We start from the raw sequence: 20,820 nt of genomic DNA on the forward strand, positions 1-20,820 counted from the left end.
AATCGTGTATATCACGATCTCGCCTACGTGATTCGGTTTTGGTGTCTGATTGCGTTTTAACTGCGCTGTTTTAACTCCGCTTTGATTACGGCGCTGCCTGCACCGTCACTGAGAAGGGGGTGGCCGTCATACTAGTAGGTCGGGCTTGGTAGTTTCAGGTTAAGACTATACTTTCAGGGATCATTTCTATAGTTTCTGACTTGAGAAATGTGTTTCTAAGTTGTATGGTCTCGCTAACCACGATGAAGAGGTATTGATACTCCATCCTGAGCGCGAAGCGGGAGCAGAGAAATGACTTCGGTCATAGGCTCTGCTTTATTGATGACCGTTCACTGTCTCCTCGGAGACAGCGAGGGTTGGAGTATGATCAGAGTGGTAGTGCTTCACTGTTAAATGACAATTAGACTAAAATAAAGTCTTTGAAATGTTGCCTGGTGACTGACTAGCACCAGGTATATCAGCAAATAGGAACATTAAACACGTTCTCCATGATCCTTATTAGAAAGGAATATCACGAGTTTTTATCATCTTATTCTTAAAGTTCATAGCAATAATTATTGAAAATGACTATATAACATATTCCATGATGCTCTAATTTTAGAAGATAAACTTCCGCAGGAGAAGTAGTTCCGTAATCATAATGTAACGTTTCTAACCTTACAATTTGGGGAGTAGCTACAATCATCCGCCAGCAGGTGGTGCTGTTGCTCTTTTAATTGTGTCACGTCTTAGAAAGTTGGAAATAATTGAAACTGCATAAACTTTTCCAAACACTGACTATATTTTATTTTATTTTATTTTACAAGGAAATATAGCTAAATATGACAAAATACAAAAGGATATAGAAAACAATTGTTTCTTGAGACAATTTACAGCACAGTTAAGAGTTTATTAAAGTTCAGTACTGTAAGCACATTTTGTCAAGTGCTTAATCTGACTAGTATATATATATATATATATATATATATATATATATATATATATATATATATATATACAGTATATATAGTATAGTACTGTAAGCACAAAATGTTGTGCTTATATATATATATATATATATATATATATATATATATATATATATATATATATATATATATATATATATATATAGGAACTAGAACCTGAGTTTTGACCTGAACGACCTTCCCATGGTAAAGCACTTGACAAAATGTTGTGCTTACAGTACTAAACTTTAATAAACTGTTAACTATGCTATAAATTGTCTCATGAAAAAAGAAATTCTATATCATTTTGTATTTTGTCACATTTAACTATATTTCCTTGTAAAAAAAATAAAATAAAACATAGTCAGTGTTAGGAAATGTTTATGCAGTTTCAACACTCATAATAATGTGCTGCAAGATGCATTAAAATCGTGTATATCACGATCTCGCCTACGTGATTCGGTTTTGGTGTCGGATTGCGTTTTAACTGCGCTGTTTTAACTCCGCTTTGATTACGGCGCTGCCTGCACCGTCACTGAGAAGGGGGTGGCCGTCATACTAGTAGGTCGGGCTTAGTAGGATCAGGTTAAGATTATACTTTCAGGGATCATTTCTATAGTTTCTGACTTGAGAAATGTGTTTCTAAGTTGTATGGTCTCGCTAACCACGATGAAGAGGTATTGATACTCTATCCTGAGCGCGAAGCGGGAGCAGAGAAATGACTTCGGTCACATGCTCTGCTTTATTGATGACCGTTCACTGTCTCCTCGGAGACAGCGAGGGTTGGAGTATGATCAGAGTGGTAGTGCTTCTCTGTTAAATGACAATTAAACTAAAATATAGTCTTTGAAATGTCACGAGTATTTAGCATCTTTTTCTTATAGTAATAGTTCATAGCAATAATTACTGAATATTAATATATAACATTTTCCATGATACTCTAATTTAAGAAGTACAGGGGTTGGATAATGAAACTGAAACGCCTGGTGTTAGACCACGATAATTTATTAGTATGGTGTAGGGCCTCCTTTTGCGGCCAATACAGCGTCAATTCGTCTTGCTCTGCTTTATTGATTGATGCTTTCTTGGGAATGACATATACAAGTCCTGCACAGTGGTCAGAGGGATTTTAAGCCATTCTTCTTGCAGGATAGTGGCCAGATCACAACATGATGCTGGTGGATGAAAATGTTTCCTGACTCGCTCCTCCAAAACACCCCAAATTGGCTCAGTAATATTTAGATCTGGTGACTGTGCAGGCCATGGGAGATGTTCAACTTCACTTTCATGTTCATCAAACCAATCTTTCACCAGTCTTGCTGTGTGTATTGGTGCATTGTCATCCTGATACACGGCACCTCCTTCAGGATACAATGTTTGAACCATTGGATGCTCATGGTCCTCCAGAATGGTTCGGTAGTCCTTGGCAGTATGGGGCCAAGGGAATGCCATGATATGCCAGCCCAAACCATCACTGATCCACCCCCATGCTTCACTCTGGGCATGCAACAGTCTGGGTAGTAAGCTTCTTTGGGGCTTCTCCACACCGTAACTCTCCCTATGTGGGGAAAACAGTAAAGGTGGACTCATCAGAGAACAATACATGTTTCAAATTGTCCACAGCCCAAGATTTGCACTCCTTGCACCATTGAAACCGACGTTTGGCATTGGCACGAGTAACCAAAAGTTTGGCTATAGCAGCCCGGCCGTGGATATTGACCCTGTGGATCTCCCGACGGACAGTTTTGGTGGAAATAGGAGAGTTGAGGTGCACATTTAATTCTGCTGTGATTTAGGCAGTCGTGGTTTTATGTTTTTTGGATACAATCCGGGTTAGCACCACTGAGCTATATAATACACACTGGAGTGCTAATCACCATCTGTTTGAACGAGTCGATTTGAAGCCGCCAGCCGCCATAGTGGTACTCCCTATTTCCCCCCAGTAACTAGGAATATGTGCACTACAGCATCGAATAACGAGGATTTTCTCATGTTCAGGGGGGGCTTAAGACTTTTAAAATGTCAAATGCCATATACTTTTATGTTATGTTCTAAAAAATATCAAGTACTGAGAAAGTCATGTGCTGAAATATTTTGCATTTTATTCATTTAAATATATATGTTTAACATTTATAAATATATAAATAACAATATAAAAAAACATATATTTACATATGTGTATACATATATATACATATATACATATACACATACTTATATATACATATATATATATTTAATATAATTAACATGTAAAATATTTCAGCACCTAATTTCCCAGTAGTTGATAGTGTTAGTACATCCACTGACTGTAGAATTACCTGTGAAACGTTTTCACACAGCCAGAAAACTGCTTGTTGTTGCAAGCAAATCCTATGGGATTCTGTGAGAGTAGGGAGTAGCAAGATGGCGGCCAGTGACTTCAGTTTTTCGGCAAAATCAGCACTCCAGTGTATTATATAGCTCAGTGGTTAGCACCCGAACATCCCTTTCAGACAGCTTCCTCTTGCGTCCACAGTTAATCCTGTTGGATGTGGTTTGTCCTTCTTGGTGGGATGCTGACATTATGCTGGTATGCTATATATATATTGTTACGACCCCAAAGGTCTAGGAGTTCAGGGGAGGTAACATAAAAGTGTCCAGAGAAAAGTAGTATAATAAAAATGGTGATTTATTACAAAAAGAATGGGTTTTAACAAACACAAAACAATACAACCCAGTTTAACACAAAATAAAGGTCACATAATCTTAACAGTGCTTAGGGTAAATTAAATTACTACATGTTTAACCAAACTAGGAAGCACAACTAATTCAAAATGAGCCCAAAACAATCACAAACACCAAAGGTGGGGGAACAGCTTAACTAAAGCCACTTCCTACTAGCTGTCCCCAAAGAAGGAATGAGTGCTGGAGTCTTTTATACTGCTGCAGGTGGGTCTCATCAGCAGTCAGATTGGCATGGTAGTCCTCTGGTCCAATGAGGTTGCAGCTTCTCTGCAGCCTCCTTACAGCCAATCAGGTAGATGTTACGTCACAGTGGATTTGCATAACAAGCCTCCTGCACAGCCTCCATAGGCCAGGGGCCGTAACAATATATATACATATATACATATATATATATATATATATATATATATGTGTGTGTGTGTGTGTGTGTCTGTGTGTGTGTGTACTAGTCAGATAAAGCACTTGACAAAATTTTGTGCTTACAGTACTGAACTTTAATAAACTGTTAACTATGCTGTAAATTGTCTCAAACAATTGTTTCTTGAGACCTGGTGAGGTGTTCTTCCCAGAGGAAGACCCAGGACACGCTGGAGGGACTATGTCTCCCGGCTGGCCTGGTAACGCCTTGGGATTCCTCCTGAGGAGCTGGCCCAAGTGGCCGGGGAGAGGGACGTCTGGGCCTCCCGACTGAAGCTGCTACACCCGGGACCCGACCCCGGATAAGCGGAAGAAGACGGACGGACAATTGTTTTCTATATCCTTTTGTATTTTGTCACATTTAGCTATATTTCCTTGTAAAATAAAATAAAATAAAATATAGTCAGTGTTAGGAAAAGTTTATGCAGTTTCAATTATTTCCAACTTTCTAAGACGTGACACAATTAAGAGAGCAACAGCACCACCTGCTGGCGGATGATTGTAGCTACTCCCCAACTTGTAAGGTTAGAAACGTTACATTATGATTACGGAACTACTTCTCCTGCGGAGGTTTATGTTCTAAAATTAAAGCATCTTAGAAGGTTATTACTATAAGAATAAGATGCTAAATTCTCGTGATATTCCTTTCTAATAAGGAGCATGGGGAACTTGTGTAATGTTCCTGTTTGCTGATATGCCTGGTGCTAGTCAGTTACCAGATAGCGTTTTAAAGACTTTATTTTGTTGTAATTGTCATTTAACAGTGAAGCACTACCACTCTGATCATACTCCAACCCTCGCTGTCTCCGAGGAGACAGTGAACGGTCATCAATAAAGCAGAGCATATGACCGAAGTCATTTCTCTGCTCCCGCTTCGCGCTCAGGATAGAGTATCAATACCTCTTCATCGTGGTTAGCGAGACCATACAACTTAGAAACACATTTCTCAAGTCAGAAACTATAGAAATGATCCCTGAAAGTATAGTCTTAACCTGAAATTACCAAGCCCGACCTACTAGTATGACGGCCACCCCCTTCTCAGTGACGGTGCAGGCAGCGCCGTAATCAAAGCGGAGTTAAAACAGCGCAGTTAAAACGCAATCCGACACCAAAACCGAATCACGTAGGCGAGATCGTGATATACACGATTATAATGCATCTTGCAGCACATTATTATGAGTGTTGAAACTGCATAAACATTTCCTAACACTGACTATATTTTATTTTTTTTTTTTTTTTACAAGGAAATATAGTTAAATGTGACAAAATATAAAAGGATATAGAAAAAAAAATGTTTTTTGAGACAATTTACAGCATAGTTAAGAGTTTATTAAAGTTTAGTACTGTAAGCACAACATTTTGTCAAGGGCTTTATCTGACTAGCATGACCGTGGGAAGGTCGTTCAGGTCAAAACTCAGGTTCTAGTTCCAATATATATATATATATATATATATATATATATATATATATATATATATATATAGAGAGAGAGAGAGAGAGAGAGAGAGAGAGAGAGAGAGAGAGAGAGAGAGAGAGAGAGAGAGAGAGAGAGAGAGAGAGAGAGAGAGAGAGCCACGTGTACACCCGTACATATTAACATTTTACTACAGTTAGCTTGTGTTTAATACAAAACAGCAAATGATAAATAACATTTAAAAGGATATACAGCATCAGGAAAACATAGAAAAAATATCATGTTTACTGTATCATTCGTACTGGCACCCTTTGCTGCAAATTATCATGGAAACCCAATTTTGCTCACTTGTTGCAAATCACAAATAAGGATCTCCTGTGATGAATTGCCTCCACCCATGTGACATGAATTATCCAATGAATGATCATTTTGGTGTTTTAAAAAGCCAGCTGGTATTCCCCCTTCATGTGTGATAATGGTAAGAACAAAGGAGCTGTCTGAGGACACCAGGATTTCTCTTATTTGCCAGCACGAGACCTCCAAGGGGTACCAGGCCACCTCCAAAGTTCTTGGTATGCCTGTTTCTACGGTGCGTAATGTTATTAAGAAGTTTTGCAAGCATGTAACTGTCAAGAACCTCCCTGGACGTGGGGGGGAAGGGAAAATGTATTGAAAATTGGTGCGAAGAGTGGGGAAAAAAAACACCACGTAAGACATCTAAAGACCTGAAAGTCAACCAGCAGTTTGTTGTAATTGTTCAACAAGTACCATATGGCACACACTAAAAGAGGGGCTTCATGGGAGCCCATGAGGCCGTTGCTGAAGAAAAGACTTGAAAACGAACGATTGATCTTCACGAAAGAGAAGCTGGACAAACCTCAAGTCTTCTGGGACGATGTTTTATGGACAGATAAAAGTGGAGATTTTTGGTGATGCAGACAAACAGCATGTTTACAGATGGTGCAATGAAGGCTTTAAGGAAAAGAACACCATACCAGCAGTCAAGCATGGTGGAGGACCCATAATGGTGTGGGGCTGCTTTGCTGCATCTGGTACTGGAGGCCTTGACCGTATCACAGGCATCATGAATTCAGAAGATCATCAAGCAATTCAAGAAAGAAATGTCTTGCCCAGTGTAAGGAATCTTGGTTTGAGGTGAAGATCATGGGTCCTCCAGCAGGATAAAGACCCAAAGTACACCTCCTAAAGCACACAGGAATGGTTGAAAGGGAAAAATGGACTGTTTTAAAATGGCCAGCAATGAGTCCTCATCTCAGTCCAATTGAAAAACTCTTTGGGGGAGCTGCGATTGGAGAAAGGAACCCTGCACATGTTCAAGAGCTTGAGCATATTGCAAAGGAGATGTGGGAGAAAATACCACCCGGGAAGTGCAAGAAGCTTATGGATGAATATAAGAAACATCATCGCTGCCAAAGGGTGTACAACCAAATATTAAGGTGGGTTGTCAATATTTGTGCCAAACGCTGGTTTTCCTTTGGAATTACAATATCTATGCTGAAATGACAATTGTCTTTGCTTAATTACTTTGGACCGCCAGGAAAAAGATCCTGCTGGTATAAATCTTTTGCATTTCCATTTATTTCTGAAGATATTCTCTCAGTTATGCAAAACACGAAAAGGTGCCAATAATGGTAAGCAGGACTATATATATATATATATATATATATATATATATATATATATATATATATATATATATATATATATACTGTATATATAAAATACACACACACGTCTCCACTTATATGGAACCTTTGCAAAAAACATGATGAAACAACAAACCTTTAATCCAATTTATTAACCTTCAGAACAAAGAACATTACGTTTGTCACAAACACAGGGAGTTCTTTTATATTTATGGATATATAAATAAATCTAATAGTGGCAATAAAAAAAAAGAATTGAAGGAAAAACATTTTGGTGGACAATTGATAGATTCTGCTGTGGAAATGATGCAGATTTAGCTTAAAATCAGATCCAGGGCGTGCTCAAACCACCCTTACATGATTGCTTCATAAATAAAACATTGATCCGTGTATCTCTATTTTTTTTTAAGTGCTGAAGTTTCAAATGGCCACATGTGGCTTCCAAACTGCAGGCCCCTTTGCAAAAGGACAAAAAAACTGGGAATCACCTCGTCTTGTTTTTTTCTTTCAGAATGTGACCATTTATTGCAGTGAGTAGAAAAACAATGCATGCTTTATAAAGTTCTATAAATTAATGTAGAAACTTGATCAGAAAAGACCAAACAGAGCATGTTATCATAACAGCAAAACTGGTGTGTTTTTTTAGAGAGCTGAGCAAAGTTTCTGTCTCTAACCTACAACACTCCTTTGCAGTAGGAAAAGAGTCCAGAAGTGCACCGTCAGCCCTGCAAAATGGAAAACACGCTGAGTCATTTGCTGGAAGGGAAATGTGTGTGTGGAGAAAGTATCTGATAGAAAAGTGAAATCTGAACGAACATCCAAATCAGCAAGAGAATGACTTCATGAGAGAAAAGTGGAAGTTTTGGAATGGGCTAGTTGGAGTCCAGACGAATATCTGAAGACACATGTGGACAAAAGATCCCTTAGCAAAAAGTAGCATAATTAAAGTTATTGTTATTAAGGATACTTAAGTATAAGCTTAAATCTTAGAATCAATGTACATTGTCTTAGACTTGTGTTTATACTTTTTTATATAAGTATACTTCACTATAGTATTAAGTAAATTAAATATAGTTTATAAAAAGTAAACTTCCAGCACACTGCCTCATTTTAAGTATGAAATAAGTATACTCGTGGTACACTTGAATAAACTACTTTTTGGTCTCAATCCGATCCATTTGGAGAGCGTTCACATATTAACCCGTCCAGATGTGGGATGGTGACCGTCTCCAAGACAGAACCCTGAATGGTATAATCAGATTTCAATGTGTGCACACTTTGTGGAGCCATAATATACAAGGTTTTGACCTCTGCTGAATCACTTCAGAGATGATGATGCATTAATGCAGACACGAGTTATAGTTTCACCTCCACAATGCTTCACTGAGCTCTTATAGCCTCTTGAGCTCTGATGCAACAACTGCTAATCATCCACGGTCTGCAAGAAAGCAGAGATCCTCACCCAGACTATCGGCGCCATGCCAGTGAAAGCTGGTGCAAACGCCCAGAAAAGCTGAGTTAGGATCGGCGAATGCAGGCTAAAATTAAACTTCTGGAATAGCCTCAAACTCTGCCCAGTTGAAAGTTTACAGAATGTATGTAAAATCCATGACAGGAAATCAGCCAGTTTACTAAACTCCACCATTTCAGGTGAGAACCACTCAACCAGAAGCATGTCAGAAGCTGGTTGTTGGTTACTAAAAGTGTGTGGTCCAGGTGCTACTTGCTAAGGTGCATTTATCCAGGTATTAGTAAGGGGGTATATAAAAATCTGAGCCTATCTGTATATTTTGACTTTGACAACAACAAATCTGTTTTTGTCTGCCGTCAAAACGCTCATAATAATGGATGGGGTGGATTTTGGAGCCTCTGTAGGAAGGAACTAAAATCTGCAGAGAGCAAATCAGTGATCCAAGCACCAGCTACTATGTGACTGGACCAGATAGCTTCACATCTGTACATGTTCCCCTAAGGGTTATGATGTTATGGTTAGTTAGTTGGCAGGTTTGGGTGTTATTTCTTTAGGTTTGATCAAAATAAGCTTTAAACTGTAACCTTTAGATCTTTTAGACTTAAAAAGAAACAATCTAAGACCCATGGCTTTAAAAGGAAATTATTAGTTGTTTTTACTTCCATTTCTGCCGTAATCCTGTTTCTCATTGTGGCGTATTTTATTTTGGTGTTGTCAAATACTTCAGCATCCAGCAAAACTGCCTAAAATCCTATGAAATCTGGGCGAATGAGGCCATAAGAGCCTAAATTGGCACTGCGACCCCCTGCTGGACAATACACAATATCACACCAAAGCCCAGATTTATAGGTAGTTTTTTGTTTGTTTGTTTGTTTTTTTTACACATTGGCTCAGTTCGTTATATATTTCTTTTAATGCAAACTGGAATAAAAAAAGTGGCTTTGAAGATGATGCTTTAGATGATGTTAATAACATTTCCATACAATTGCTGTCATTTAATACCAGAGGTTTATATGCTATTTATCTGCGTTTCTCCGTTTAAGTGGCTACCAGCCCCTTCTGGTTGGCTTTGGTGATGGACAAGTTGACAGATGAGCTCAGACAGGAATCTCCATGGATTATGATGTTTGCAGATGACGTCGTGATCTGTTGTGAGAGCAGGAAACAGGTGGAGGAGGTTTGCCCTGGAGGGGAGAGGAACGAAAGCTCAGGCCCAGGTGGAGCCGTAAAGTTACGGGGAGCGGTTATAAAAGAAGGTGGAGGATTTTAGGTACTTGGTTTTAATAGTGCAGAGCAATAGTGAGTAAGGAATAAGGAATGAGAAGGTCAGTGGGACAGGTCATGTTAGACGTTTTGGAGATAAAGCCAGAGGAGAAAAATGCTGATGCTGAAACTGCCGGACAGAAGACCTAGAAGGAGACCATAGGTGAGATTCATGGATGGAGAGAAAGAGGAGACGAAGGAAGCTGGAGTGAGAGAGGAAGATGCAGAAGATGGGGTTCGGTGCTGTGGGGGATCCCTGAAAGGGAAAAGCTGAGAGAAGAGTCTGAGGTGTTGCCTAATTTAGTTCCACACAAACAAACCTCAGTCTCATTCACAGCTCAGGGTAAGGACCATCAAAGCTAATTATAAAGGGATTGAGATCTTTATTTAGCCTTTTACAGATCAGCACAGCGCTTCACCTTAATCCAGTGTTAACTCTGGGCCCAACATGACTGATGAACATTAGCCTGATATCCAGACGAAGTCAACTTCTTGTTGCCTCCTCCTCTTGCCATTATTTTTACATCAGAGAAAAGATCAGAAACAGAAAGGCAACACATCTACGGTCCCACTTCTGGATAAGAAAAACTGTGAGAGGGCTCTGAAGAGTAAAAGTCTGGATGAAGCTGGCTGCTGAGGTGGAATGTGAAACGTGGAGGGGGGTCTTCTTTTCCGAGCAACACCCTCTTTTACCCAACCGTGCATCTTGTTTGTGTTTTCGGACCAGGTGAGGCTGGTTATTAAGCGTTGTAGGAAGAGGAGGAGACGTTTCCGCCGTGGCCCGTCCAGTTGGTGTGGATGTAATGACCGGGGTTTGCAAGCAGCTCGTACGTGTGGGCTCCAAAATAGTCCCTCTGCGCCTGAAAAGAAATGTTTTTAAAATTATTTGTCATTTGTATTCAGTCCCTCTGAATCAATACTTTCAACATCAATTCACAGGTCTGGCCACAGAGTCACTGGATTTAGGTCAGGACTTGGACTAGGCCATTCTACCAGACGTATACTTTGATCTAAACCATAGTCGGGACTGTTGTCCTGCTGGTAGGTGAACCTTCACGTCGCTCTCTGGAACCACCAGCAGGTTTTCTTACAGGATTGATTCAGCTTCAACCATCAACTCGGACCAGTTCCCCCGTTTCTGCTGATCATGCTCACAGCATTATGCTGCCACCGTTGTTAAATTTGTCTCATCTGACCAGAGCACTTCTTCTGCTGTGGTTCCCAACCCTGCCCTCTTTCTGCGTGTTTTAGATCAGTCTCTGTTCCAGCTAACCTGATTCAAATGAGTGCATGACCTCCTCTGCAGCCATTAAGGGCTTCACATTTCAGATTTCCATGGGTTAAAACCATAGACATCATATAAGTAGACGCCTCGTTGGGCGCGGGTGCGTACTTCAACGTCACCGCCATATTGTATGTGGCAGAAAGAAGTTAAGTTCTGTTGTAGTGAACGTGGATCAGAGAACATCCCTCATTCCTGTGCTGCATGGAAATGTACCGACTGTTTTTATATAGGAACAGACGTTTTGGGGGAGTATTAAAGAGAAAGTTACTAATATGAGAAAAACGGTCCTAGGACAATAAAGTAAAAAAAAAGGCAAATGTGGTAATATTATGAGAAAAATGTCATATTATGAGAATTAAGGGGGACATTTCCAGAATAGTCACAGTTTGCAGAATTATTTGACTCCTGGAGTAATAGGGACAGGTTAGATTCTTTTAATTATTTTTATTCTTTACGTGTATAAAGTCAGGAGAATGAAGGCAAAGGGATACGAAAATAAACTCGTAATATTACAAAAATAAAAATACTACGAATATAAAGTATATTCTGAGATTAAACTCCCTCTGATACTGTTTAAGTGACTCAGACTAACTGCAGTTCTGCCACATTCAACATGGCGGACGCTCTGACGCATCTGCAGCATAGGCAGAACCCGCCCAACGAGGCGTCTACGTCTATGATGTCTATGGTTAAAACGACTTATCAGTTTTCCTTCACCTAATTATGCTCCATTACATAAAACACGGTAGCTTGTGGTTGTAACGTGAAAAAGCTGAGCGTATAAGCTGTCACAAATAAACTCACAAGTCAAGAAGCCCAGCTCTCAACACACGGCTCCTACGTGTGCTCTGGGTAATCTGCTCCCCCCCTTAAGACCCGGACCATCTGCTGAGTGGGAGCGCCGGCCGTGTTTACCTGGAGCAGGTTGGCGGGCAGCATGTCGTGTCTGTAGCCGTCGTAGAAGGACAGCGCTGTGGTGAAGCAGGGCATCGGGATGCCGTGCTGGACGCCGACGCCGACTGTCCTACGCCACGACTCCTGCAGGCAGACGGTGAAATGATACCTTAGAGAGGCTTAGTAAACACAGCACGCATCTGGTCAGCAATGACAGGTTTCACTTTTTTTTTTTAAATCCGTCTCAATCAAAATAGTGCATCACTAAATAACGGCTTGAAATCTGCTGCCAGGCTCTGGACTGAATCCACCTCAACAGACTTCAAGCAGTCTGGATTTAACAGCAAAATGTCAAGAGATAATAGCCGACAGCTGAAAGTTACAGCAGCTAGTCTCAGTTTTGCTTCACTGCGTTTCATTGTTAAGAAAAAAGAAAAAAAAAAAAAAAAGCAGGAAACAAGCTGTTTAAACGTCTTGGTCAATATGGCTGTTGCAAGTCTGTGCTTGCTCGACTTCCTCATACCTGGCAGTCTTGCACAGCGTTGCTGAAGAAATTGTCCAGCAACAAGTTCTGCAGGTCAGTGTCCCGGTCGAACGCCTCTTTGATTTTGCCGAGGAAAACGCTGGAGAGAGAGAGAGAGAGAGAAGGGAGAGAGACGGATGAGGGAGCGGTTTAGACAAAAAACCGATGAATGCTGGCCTTGATTGAGCCCAACTCTGCTGCAAGGTGCCACCCTGGAGGTGTGTCGCATTTGATTCATGCAACATTTCTTTTCACCAGATAGCCGGTGTTGCAACCACTGCATCGTCATTCTTCAGACCATCTGATTGTAAAAGAAGGTCATTAAAATTCCCACATTACAACACACAACACCAATAAACAGAACAGATTTAACTTCCTCAACGTTGCAACAAGAAAGTTTATTTTTCTCAGGCTGCAGACCGACGTTGCACTGAACTTAGAACCTTTAAAAAAAACATATAAAAAATAAATAAAGTATATCTCTGTGCTTGCATTCCCATAAAGTTGCCTCTTCAGCTACCAAACAATTATTTAAAAGCAAAGTAGGAATGAAACATGCGGGTTAGCTATGAGGATGAAAGGCACCTGCGGATGATGCAGCCTCCTCTCCACATCAGGGCGATGGCGCCGTAGTTCAGCGACCAGTCGAACTCTTTGGCCGCTTGCCGCAGCAGCATGAAGCCCTGGGCGTAGGAGATGATCTTGGAGGCATAGAGAGCCTGGGGGAAACAAAAAACCGTCACTTTAAACGCACTTGACTTTCAGAAATAACAAGCCTGCGATGTTACGCAGGGACTCTAGACACCAACCCGTTCAAATGGATCCGGCAGAAAGTCAGGAAGTTAAAGAGCGAACAGTTCTGGACATTTTGTACTCGGTTGGCTTAAAATAGCTCAAAGGAAAAGAAATGCAACAGAACTGGAGCTCCCTATAAAACTTTAAATGTACTGTAATAAACCTACCAGAGCTGCAGCATTCCCATCAGACTCCAGTTTCTACATTTTTCAGTCTGTTTTTCTGCCATTATTTGATTATTTCATATTTAAGGACCGTGCAGGAACCCTGGGTAAGAGGAGCCGATTCAAACTTCAACACTGAATTTTCTAAGACATCCTTACGATCGCGATGAAACAAAACTCAAACCCTCGGTTTAAGATGAAATTAAATAAACGGATAAAACTCCTCCTGTCCTGTCAGTAACAGTAAACTACAAGCATTGATGTTTGCGTCTTGGTTTGTTACTTTTCCTTCTTTCAAGCATTTTATTTATTTTTTTTTACACTGGGCTCTATAAATTCTATAGTTGTGTTGCAGCTAACACGACTGAACGCACTTCCCGAGTGCCGTTTAGCAACCTCAACCTTAATTGGTGTTGTGGAGTGGCCATTTATGAATAAATGCAACAAAGTATAATACGCTGCACAACTTTGGCTCCATATTGGCCACCCTTAAGGCAGAAAGTAGAAAACTTTACTTATACAGATGTTTATTGTACTGCCTACTGAGAGCAGGCACTTTGTGTCCTTATCTTTAAACTTTTTACAATTTTAAAATAATCATTTAAAAAAACATCTTATAAATGCTACCATTTTAACTTGACAACATATCCTAAATCATTTCATTTTACTACACCAGCTCTATTAAAAAAATACTATTTTCTTTCTTATCCATGTTTTGTTTTTTTCTAGCCAAAGCCATTTTGCACATATGGACCACTAATGAGAAGTGTAATTCAGGAAGACTGTATGCTTTTAAACTACCTTTCTAATGTCCTCCAGGAAAGCGGCCTTGTTGCCGCTGAATTTGACCCCCTGGGGGCCGGAGAGGCTGCGGCTGGCCTGCACCCTCTCCTCCTTCAGAGAGGACAGGCATCTGGCAAAGACGGCCTCCCCTGAGAAGCAGAAAGGAAGGAGGGGAGAAAAGGCGGGTGAGTATAGACGGACCATGTTTACACTCTGAACAGCATTCTGGGTTTCTCTGTCTCTAAAAATCAGGGAAGGAGGACGTTTGGATTTCCTGGATTCTCTAAGAGCAAACAAAGAGGGCAGGAAGGAAACAGCGCATTGCTGCGACGCCACCTTATCAATGCTGCACTGTTAAAGGAAAACCAACATGACTCAGCGTTATTTATGAGTTTAGTTAGGCATGTCACCCTGACAAAACAAAAAAAAGAGATAAACTGTAAGGTTTGCCTCATAAATAATAAAACCCATTTCTACTGTGAAGACTCAGCATGACTTTGCAGAAAACGGACTGCCCGGCCGGATGATGCAAGAGCAGAATGTGAAATCCTGCCATGCATGGTGCTCCACACAAGCGGGATCAGTTCTCACACACCGGGGCTCTCTGGGTGTGCAGCAGCCGACGGCAGCCGAGCAGACAGCGTTAAATACACCTAATCCTAGCAAAGCCTGGACGGGTTTGGTAACGGTCCCGCTCATGCTACAAAAGGATCGACGGCCAACTTTCCATGAGGCCGATCTCTGAGCCGCTCCACGTACAGCCGTGTGTTCTGCAGCGCGTTTTCGCCCCGTTTAACGTGAGCAACGCGTCTTTTCTGTGTCCCATAATCACAACGAAGCAGCAGTAAAGGAATCCAAATCCTTCTTATGTCGCCAGAAGAGGAGCAGGCCGTTACAAAAGCCTCCAATCTTCTTACCTGCGGCCTCATATTGATCGCATCTAACAGAAACACCTGTTCTGCGTTCGATCTTTGCCCTTTAATAGTCGTCTGATGCTGCATTCATAGCAGGCGTGGCCTAATCCTCTGGTGTCTTTTGTCTTAAGGAAGAGTTTACTGAAAGAAACCAGCGCTGCAGGAAGACAAAGGAGAAACCGGGACTTCCTGGTTTCCTCTTACCGATCAGAGTGACAGGTGTGCCGTACTCCAGGGCTGAAATGGCCGTCCATTTCCCCGTGCCCTTCTGTCCCGCGCTGTCGCGGATCTTGGGCAGCAGGTGCTTCCCATCGGAGTCCTTGTACTTAAGGATGTTGGCCGTGATCTCGATCAGGAAGGAGTCCAGCTCTGTCTTGTTCCAGCTGTCGAACGCCTGGCCATTTAAAAAACAACAACAAAAAAAACCGAAGGGAATTAAGCTTAAAAACAACAAGACTTGGAAAAGTGATGTTCGCAGACGCTCAGCACCCAGTCGGACTGAGATGGAGCTGGTTTGATAACGGAGAGGGTAGAAGTTTTACTATCTGGATGAGCAAAGCTGAGATTCGCAGCTCAAACTGCAGTGAAATGCCGTTTCAAAGTTTTAACTCTGAATAAAAATACACATTTCTACGGAAGAGGATTAGGGCCATTCAAAAGTCTATTCAATTCTGACTTTATTCTCAAAACTCTGAGATTAAAGTCAGAATTTAATAGACTTCTATTTTTTTTTTTAATGGCCCTAATCCTCTTCCGTACATTTCAGATTTTTCTTTATAAAACAAATGAAAAATCATCCCTGTCCCTTGCCAACGATGCACTACTCTGTGTTGGTCTTGTCAGCAGGGAGTAACGCGGGCCCACCTGTGCCATCTCATCGTGGTCCATGCCCAGGACGTCCTTCATCAGGTGGTAGGCCTCACAGATCAGCTGCATGTCTCCGTACTCGATGCCGTTGTGGACCATCTTGACGAAATGACCCGCGCCCTCGTCTCCGACCTGCCCCGAAGAAACAGCGATGTCAGACGACTCGACACAAGCGCACGTTGCTGTGGCCTACGTGGACATATGGAGGAAGAAACGGGAGCACCCACCCAATCACAGCAGGGCTCTCCTGTCCCGACCTTAGCAGCAATGCTCTGGAAGATGTCTTTAATGTGGGGCCTTGGAAGAAAAAAAAAATGAGGTGTTCACGTTTACCAGCTTATTACAAAAAGGACGTTTTCACAACATCACAATATGAAAAAATAAACTTATTTTTAGGACCCACCAGGCCTCTTTGTGCCCCCCTGGCATGAGCGAGGGTCCATAACGAGCTCCCTCCTCTCCACCACTGACTCCACTCCCAACGAACAGAAAGCCCTTCTCTTTCAGACTCTTACACCGTCGCTGTGTGACGCAAAGCCGAGAGCAACTTTGAGGATGCATGCTGGGAAATAAACAGTTTCCAGCCAATCTGTGATCAGCAGGAACTTACCGTCGTGTCTCTGTACTCCGAGTTGCCTCCATCGATGATGATGTCTCCGGCTTCTAAATGAGGAACCTGTGAATGCAGTGGATGTAAGCGGGCATTGGCGCTAATTCGTATGAAAGATTTAATAAAAAAATAAAAAATGCTTCAAAACTGCAAACATTTTTTGCATGATACTGTTCCTGCGGTTTAAAGTAGAGATGCACCAATCAGGCTTTTCCTGCCTGATACTGATTTTTTTGTCATTGATTCCAGTTTTTTCTTCAAAGTAATTTCACAGATAAAATAAAAAACTTTTAAATCCAATAGAAAACAAATAAATATTACAAGACTCTCCTAATTTATGCATCAAGGCAATGGTCTCCAATCTTTACCAATTTTCAATTTTTAATTGAACTCCAAAAAAAAAAAAAAAGTGTCAAAGTAAATGCTGTGCAATGTTGAGTTTATAGACCAAGGTGGACATTTTTTTTAATCCATTCAATGAGCTACAAAAAGAAATCTTATACATCTAACCCACCAATCATAAATGAGAGAAGATTCTGGAGGGGAAAAAATGGCAGATTCCAATTTCTAGCCGACTGATCCTTGGGCTAAAATCTGTTAAATGAGATGCAGGAGTGACTGGAAACAGATCCGGCTCTATGCCGCATAAATCAATCGTGTAAATGTCTTGAAATTGTGGTTTCTTCACTCAAGGTACTCATGCAATCTGAATGTCACAAAGCCCCGTGTCTAAGCACACATACTTCATGGTTTAACCTAATTCTTTCTTTCTCCTGACGCTTGGTAGGAAAAAAAAATCCACCAACCAGTTTCTCAATGAAGTCATCCACAGCCTGCCCAGCCTTGACCAGCAGGACGATCCTCCTGGGTTTCTTCAGCTTGGACACCATGTCCTCCAGGGACTCGGCTCCAATCACCTTCGAGCCCTTGGCCTCGTTCTGGAGGAAGTCGTGCACCTTGGACACGGTTCTGTTGAAGGCGCAGACCTGTTGAACAGAGATGTTCTCACTGATGGGGAAACAACGGGAATATCGTGATGTACCAGGAGAAGTGTAAACACAAGGAAGTCAGGGTCTCACCACAAAGCCATGGTCGTTCATGTTCATTATGAGGTTCTGGCCCATGACAGCCAGCCCAATCAGTGCAATGTCTGCTCTGTGAAAACAATAGGAGTCACATAGCATGTCAGAATCTGATGGGAGACTGGCACCAGGCTGTAACACACTAAAAGAGACTTTTACATCACTTTAGTAATGCAAGCCTGGCTTGCACTAACAAAGTCTAGATCATGTAGGACAAAGTCTAAAACGACTTCATTCCCCAGAGTACATTCTATTAAGTGTCTAATCCGTGTAATTTTACACATTGAATGTCATGTCACATGTTAATTTCTACCTACAACAAAAGTTTTTTTTTTTTTTTTTTTTTTGCTACTTAGCTCAGAAAACCTTAAACTACCCAACAATGACGATTAATGTTTGTTAAAACAGACCAAGGAACTGCTTAATCTAAAATATCAACCTCGACTACAACAAACGTCGCAGCACTGTCTACATTAATAAAGCGTCATTAAAAAAAACTTACTGAGCCATGTTTTTTCCTCGGTTAAATTAACTGGAAGGTAAGAAGTGGTAAAATGAGAGTCGTGCTGCTTCTCTTTAGATTCTCCTCTCTCGGCTTTCGCTTCCTCCTTCCACCTTCTCATCTAAACGTGACAGAGCTGCTTACGCACACCCACGTACAGCGCCCACCAATCAAATGCCGCCTGGGTGAAAAAACGCATGTCAGCCGAGAATTCTAATTGGTCCACATTACTGAGCAGAGGCATCCCGTCTCCTATTGGCTGATTTACTACTCAATCATATTACAGCCATATTGAAGCCCTTTAGCTTGACTAAAGTGCGCCTGTTCAAAAATAGTAATAAAGAGTTTAAATTTAAAAAAATATATACATTTAAATAAGAAAAGAAAGGCTCATGGATTAGTCTTATAATCTTACTCTTTAGAGAGACAAAAATATTAACATTTTTATAAACAATTATATTCATTTGTTAACTCTTGTTTAACTGAAATTATTTATCATAGAGAAAATGTCCTATTTACCACACCATTTTTGCAAGGTTATGATGTTTGGTGGGTTTGTAATATATATTTTGTAATATATTGCAAATACCAAACATTGCTGTTATTTAACGTTTTAAGATAATTCCTCTATTACAACAGTAAATGATCTCCCAGCTTTTATAAGGATAGGAAGTAAACCATCTTTTTACTCATTAATGGTTTCACATTCTGTAAATATGTTTGTTATTTAAACTGTTTATACAACAGAAAATAAGACACACTATTAAAATTTTAAAATGACGCAATTGGTGAATTGAGAAAACTAATCTCAAACAAATTGCACAAAGATAGAAGAAAATATTTAAATATGCAGAATTTGATTATTTGGTGGTCAGAAAAATTAAAGACAAAAACTATTAAAACAATTTCAATAGAAAAATAAAGAATTATGTGATGTTTATTTAAATTATATTTGTTTCTAACAAAAAAGAAAAAAGAATAAGTATATTTTTGTAGGAAAGTGGAGTTGTTGAAGTAGAGTTGATGCAAAATCTTTATACTAAATGCAGAAAATAATCTCAAGCAATGAAATCAAATTTTATACCTTTTTAATTTTTTTAAATTAAATTGTTATATGTCATAATTGCTGCACAAAATAAAAATGATTTTCATAAGTAGAGAGAAGCAAGCGTCTTCTTTAACTGGGCCTTAATTAGTAAAAGTTTCTTCCTGGGAGGGAGGGGGCCACTTTCAAAGCCTTTGAAGCACTGGATTAGGAAATTAAATACAAAGATGTTCGGTCCACCTGCAGTAGAAATATGAGTTATGCTCTTTCTCAGATTAGTGTTAAGAAGTGCTCACATCTCTTGGGTAGGAATTATATTTATAAAACTTTTTGCAACTGGCATAGCTAAAACCACAGCAGCTGACTCGAGGCTGTTGCTCTGTCAGCTGATGTTTAAGGTCATGTGGAGATGTCGAGTTAATCTGGGTCTGTGGTTCAAACAGATCTAAAGTAAATTCTTGCCAACCCTTAAATAACCAAAAAAGTCCCTTTTTTGGTTGCTGCATTTGAAAATACACAGATCAATAATACCAAAGCTTTGTTATAATCGTTGACATAAGAATTTATGGTTTTAAACCATAAAGTGAATACAGAATTAGCATGTCAAACTGTGGGGAATCACATGAAAGTGACTTTGGATTTAAACCAGCTGAATGTCAGAACAACTTAAAATGCAGAATAACTAAGGGTGAACAGTTCAGATTTAAAGAAAACCATAAAGAGGGCTGTACTCATTCACACACCTGGTAAAGACTTGTAGAAAGGCTTATCATAAATCTTTTATTGAAGCAGCATAATCTCACACTGAACACAAACAACCCAACCTTTAATGAAGTTTATATTTTTACTTACACATTTTTTTTCTCGAAAGGGGTTAAAAAGAAACCCATGTTAGGAAATTATCAACCCAATAATGATGATTTTAAGATCGTTATTAACCGGGCAATGAATCAAACTCTTTAAAATACAGTAACTGCAACTGAGGCCTTTTTAAGAGCAGATTTTTGTCCTGTTGGGTTCACTGCAGTTTTTAAGGGCTTCTAATAGGCATTACGATATCCAGTTTACCTGGGCTATAAACTTTCTGCTCACCAGACTGCATGAGGAGCCATATTGATCTTGCCATTGTAGAGTAAGCAGGATGGATCAAGTGAAGTAAAAATAAAAATCTAACCACATCAAAGGAGGGCATTTTGGGGTCACAATCCTCCATAAAACACAGCAGACGCCATCTACTTCCCAGCTGGATGCTTTGGATGAAACCAGAAAAAAAAAAAAAAAATTACGACCCAACATCACTAAACATGTAGAGTCTGGTTAAAAAAATAAATAAAATACTACTTGGTCTATAACTGGAACTGGGTTTTAATTCAAGATTAGGTCTGGTGTGAAATCTGTGGTGAAGCTCCTCATCATCAAGTACGGTGTAAGATCTGTGATGATGTGGTC

General features: G+C 40.2%; 1 protein-coding gene and 3 non-coding genes across 4 annotated transcripts; 2 read left to right on the forward strand and 2 right to left on the reverse strand.

Moving 5' to 3' along the window:
* Positions 1 to 161: 161 nt before the first annotated feature.
* Positions 162 to 377, forward strand: LOC118564860. Its single transcript, XR_004932075.1, has one exon. It is a non-coding gene; the product is annotated as a small nucleolar RNA U3 (small nucleolar RNA).
* Positions 378 to 1,535: 1,158 nt separating this feature from the next.
* On the forward strand, positions 1,536 to 1,751 carry LOC118564862. Its single transcript, XR_004932077.1, has one exon. It is a non-coding gene; the product is annotated as a small nucleolar RNA U3 (small nucleolar RNA).
* A 3,113-nt stretch (positions 1,752 to 4,864) lies between these two features.
* LOC118564861 lies at positions 4,865 to 5,080 on the reverse strand. The gene has a single exon (XR_004932076.1). It is a non-coding gene; the product is annotated as a small nucleolar RNA U3 (small nucleolar RNA).
* A 5,190-nt stretch (positions 5,081 to 10,270) lies between these two features.
* pgd (phosphogluconate dehydrogenase) lies at positions 10,271 to 18,470 on the reverse strand. The gene is made up of 13 exons (XM_036136595.1): positions 18,327 to 18,470; positions 17,822 to 17,897; positions 17,549 to 17,728; positions 16,743 to 16,808; positions 16,536 to 16,654; positions 16,360 to 16,429; positions 16,130 to 16,264; positions 15,470 to 15,659; positions 14,370 to 14,500; positions 13,195 to 13,328; positions 12,610 to 12,709; positions 12,108 to 12,230; positions 10,271 to 10,767 (listed from the first exon to the last, which is right to left on the reverse strand). Exons 1-13 carry the CDS (start codon positions 18,332 to 18,334, stop codon positions 10,648 to 10,650), a joined length of 1,452 nt encoding a protein of 483 aa, XP_035992488.1. The 5' UTR covers positions 18,335 to 18,470; the 3' UTR covers positions 10,271 to 10,647.
* Between the last annotated feature and the right edge of the window lie 2,350 nt (positions 18,471 to 20,820).

Source organism: Fundulus heteroclitus, chromosome 1, assembly GCF_011125445.2.
Source record: "Fundulus heteroclitus isolate FHET01 chromosome 1, MU-UCD_Fhet_4.1, whole genome shotgun sequence".
Lineage (NCBI taxonomy): Eukaryota > Metazoa > Chordata > Actinopteri > Cyprinodontiformes > Fundulidae > Fundulus > Fundulus heteroclitus.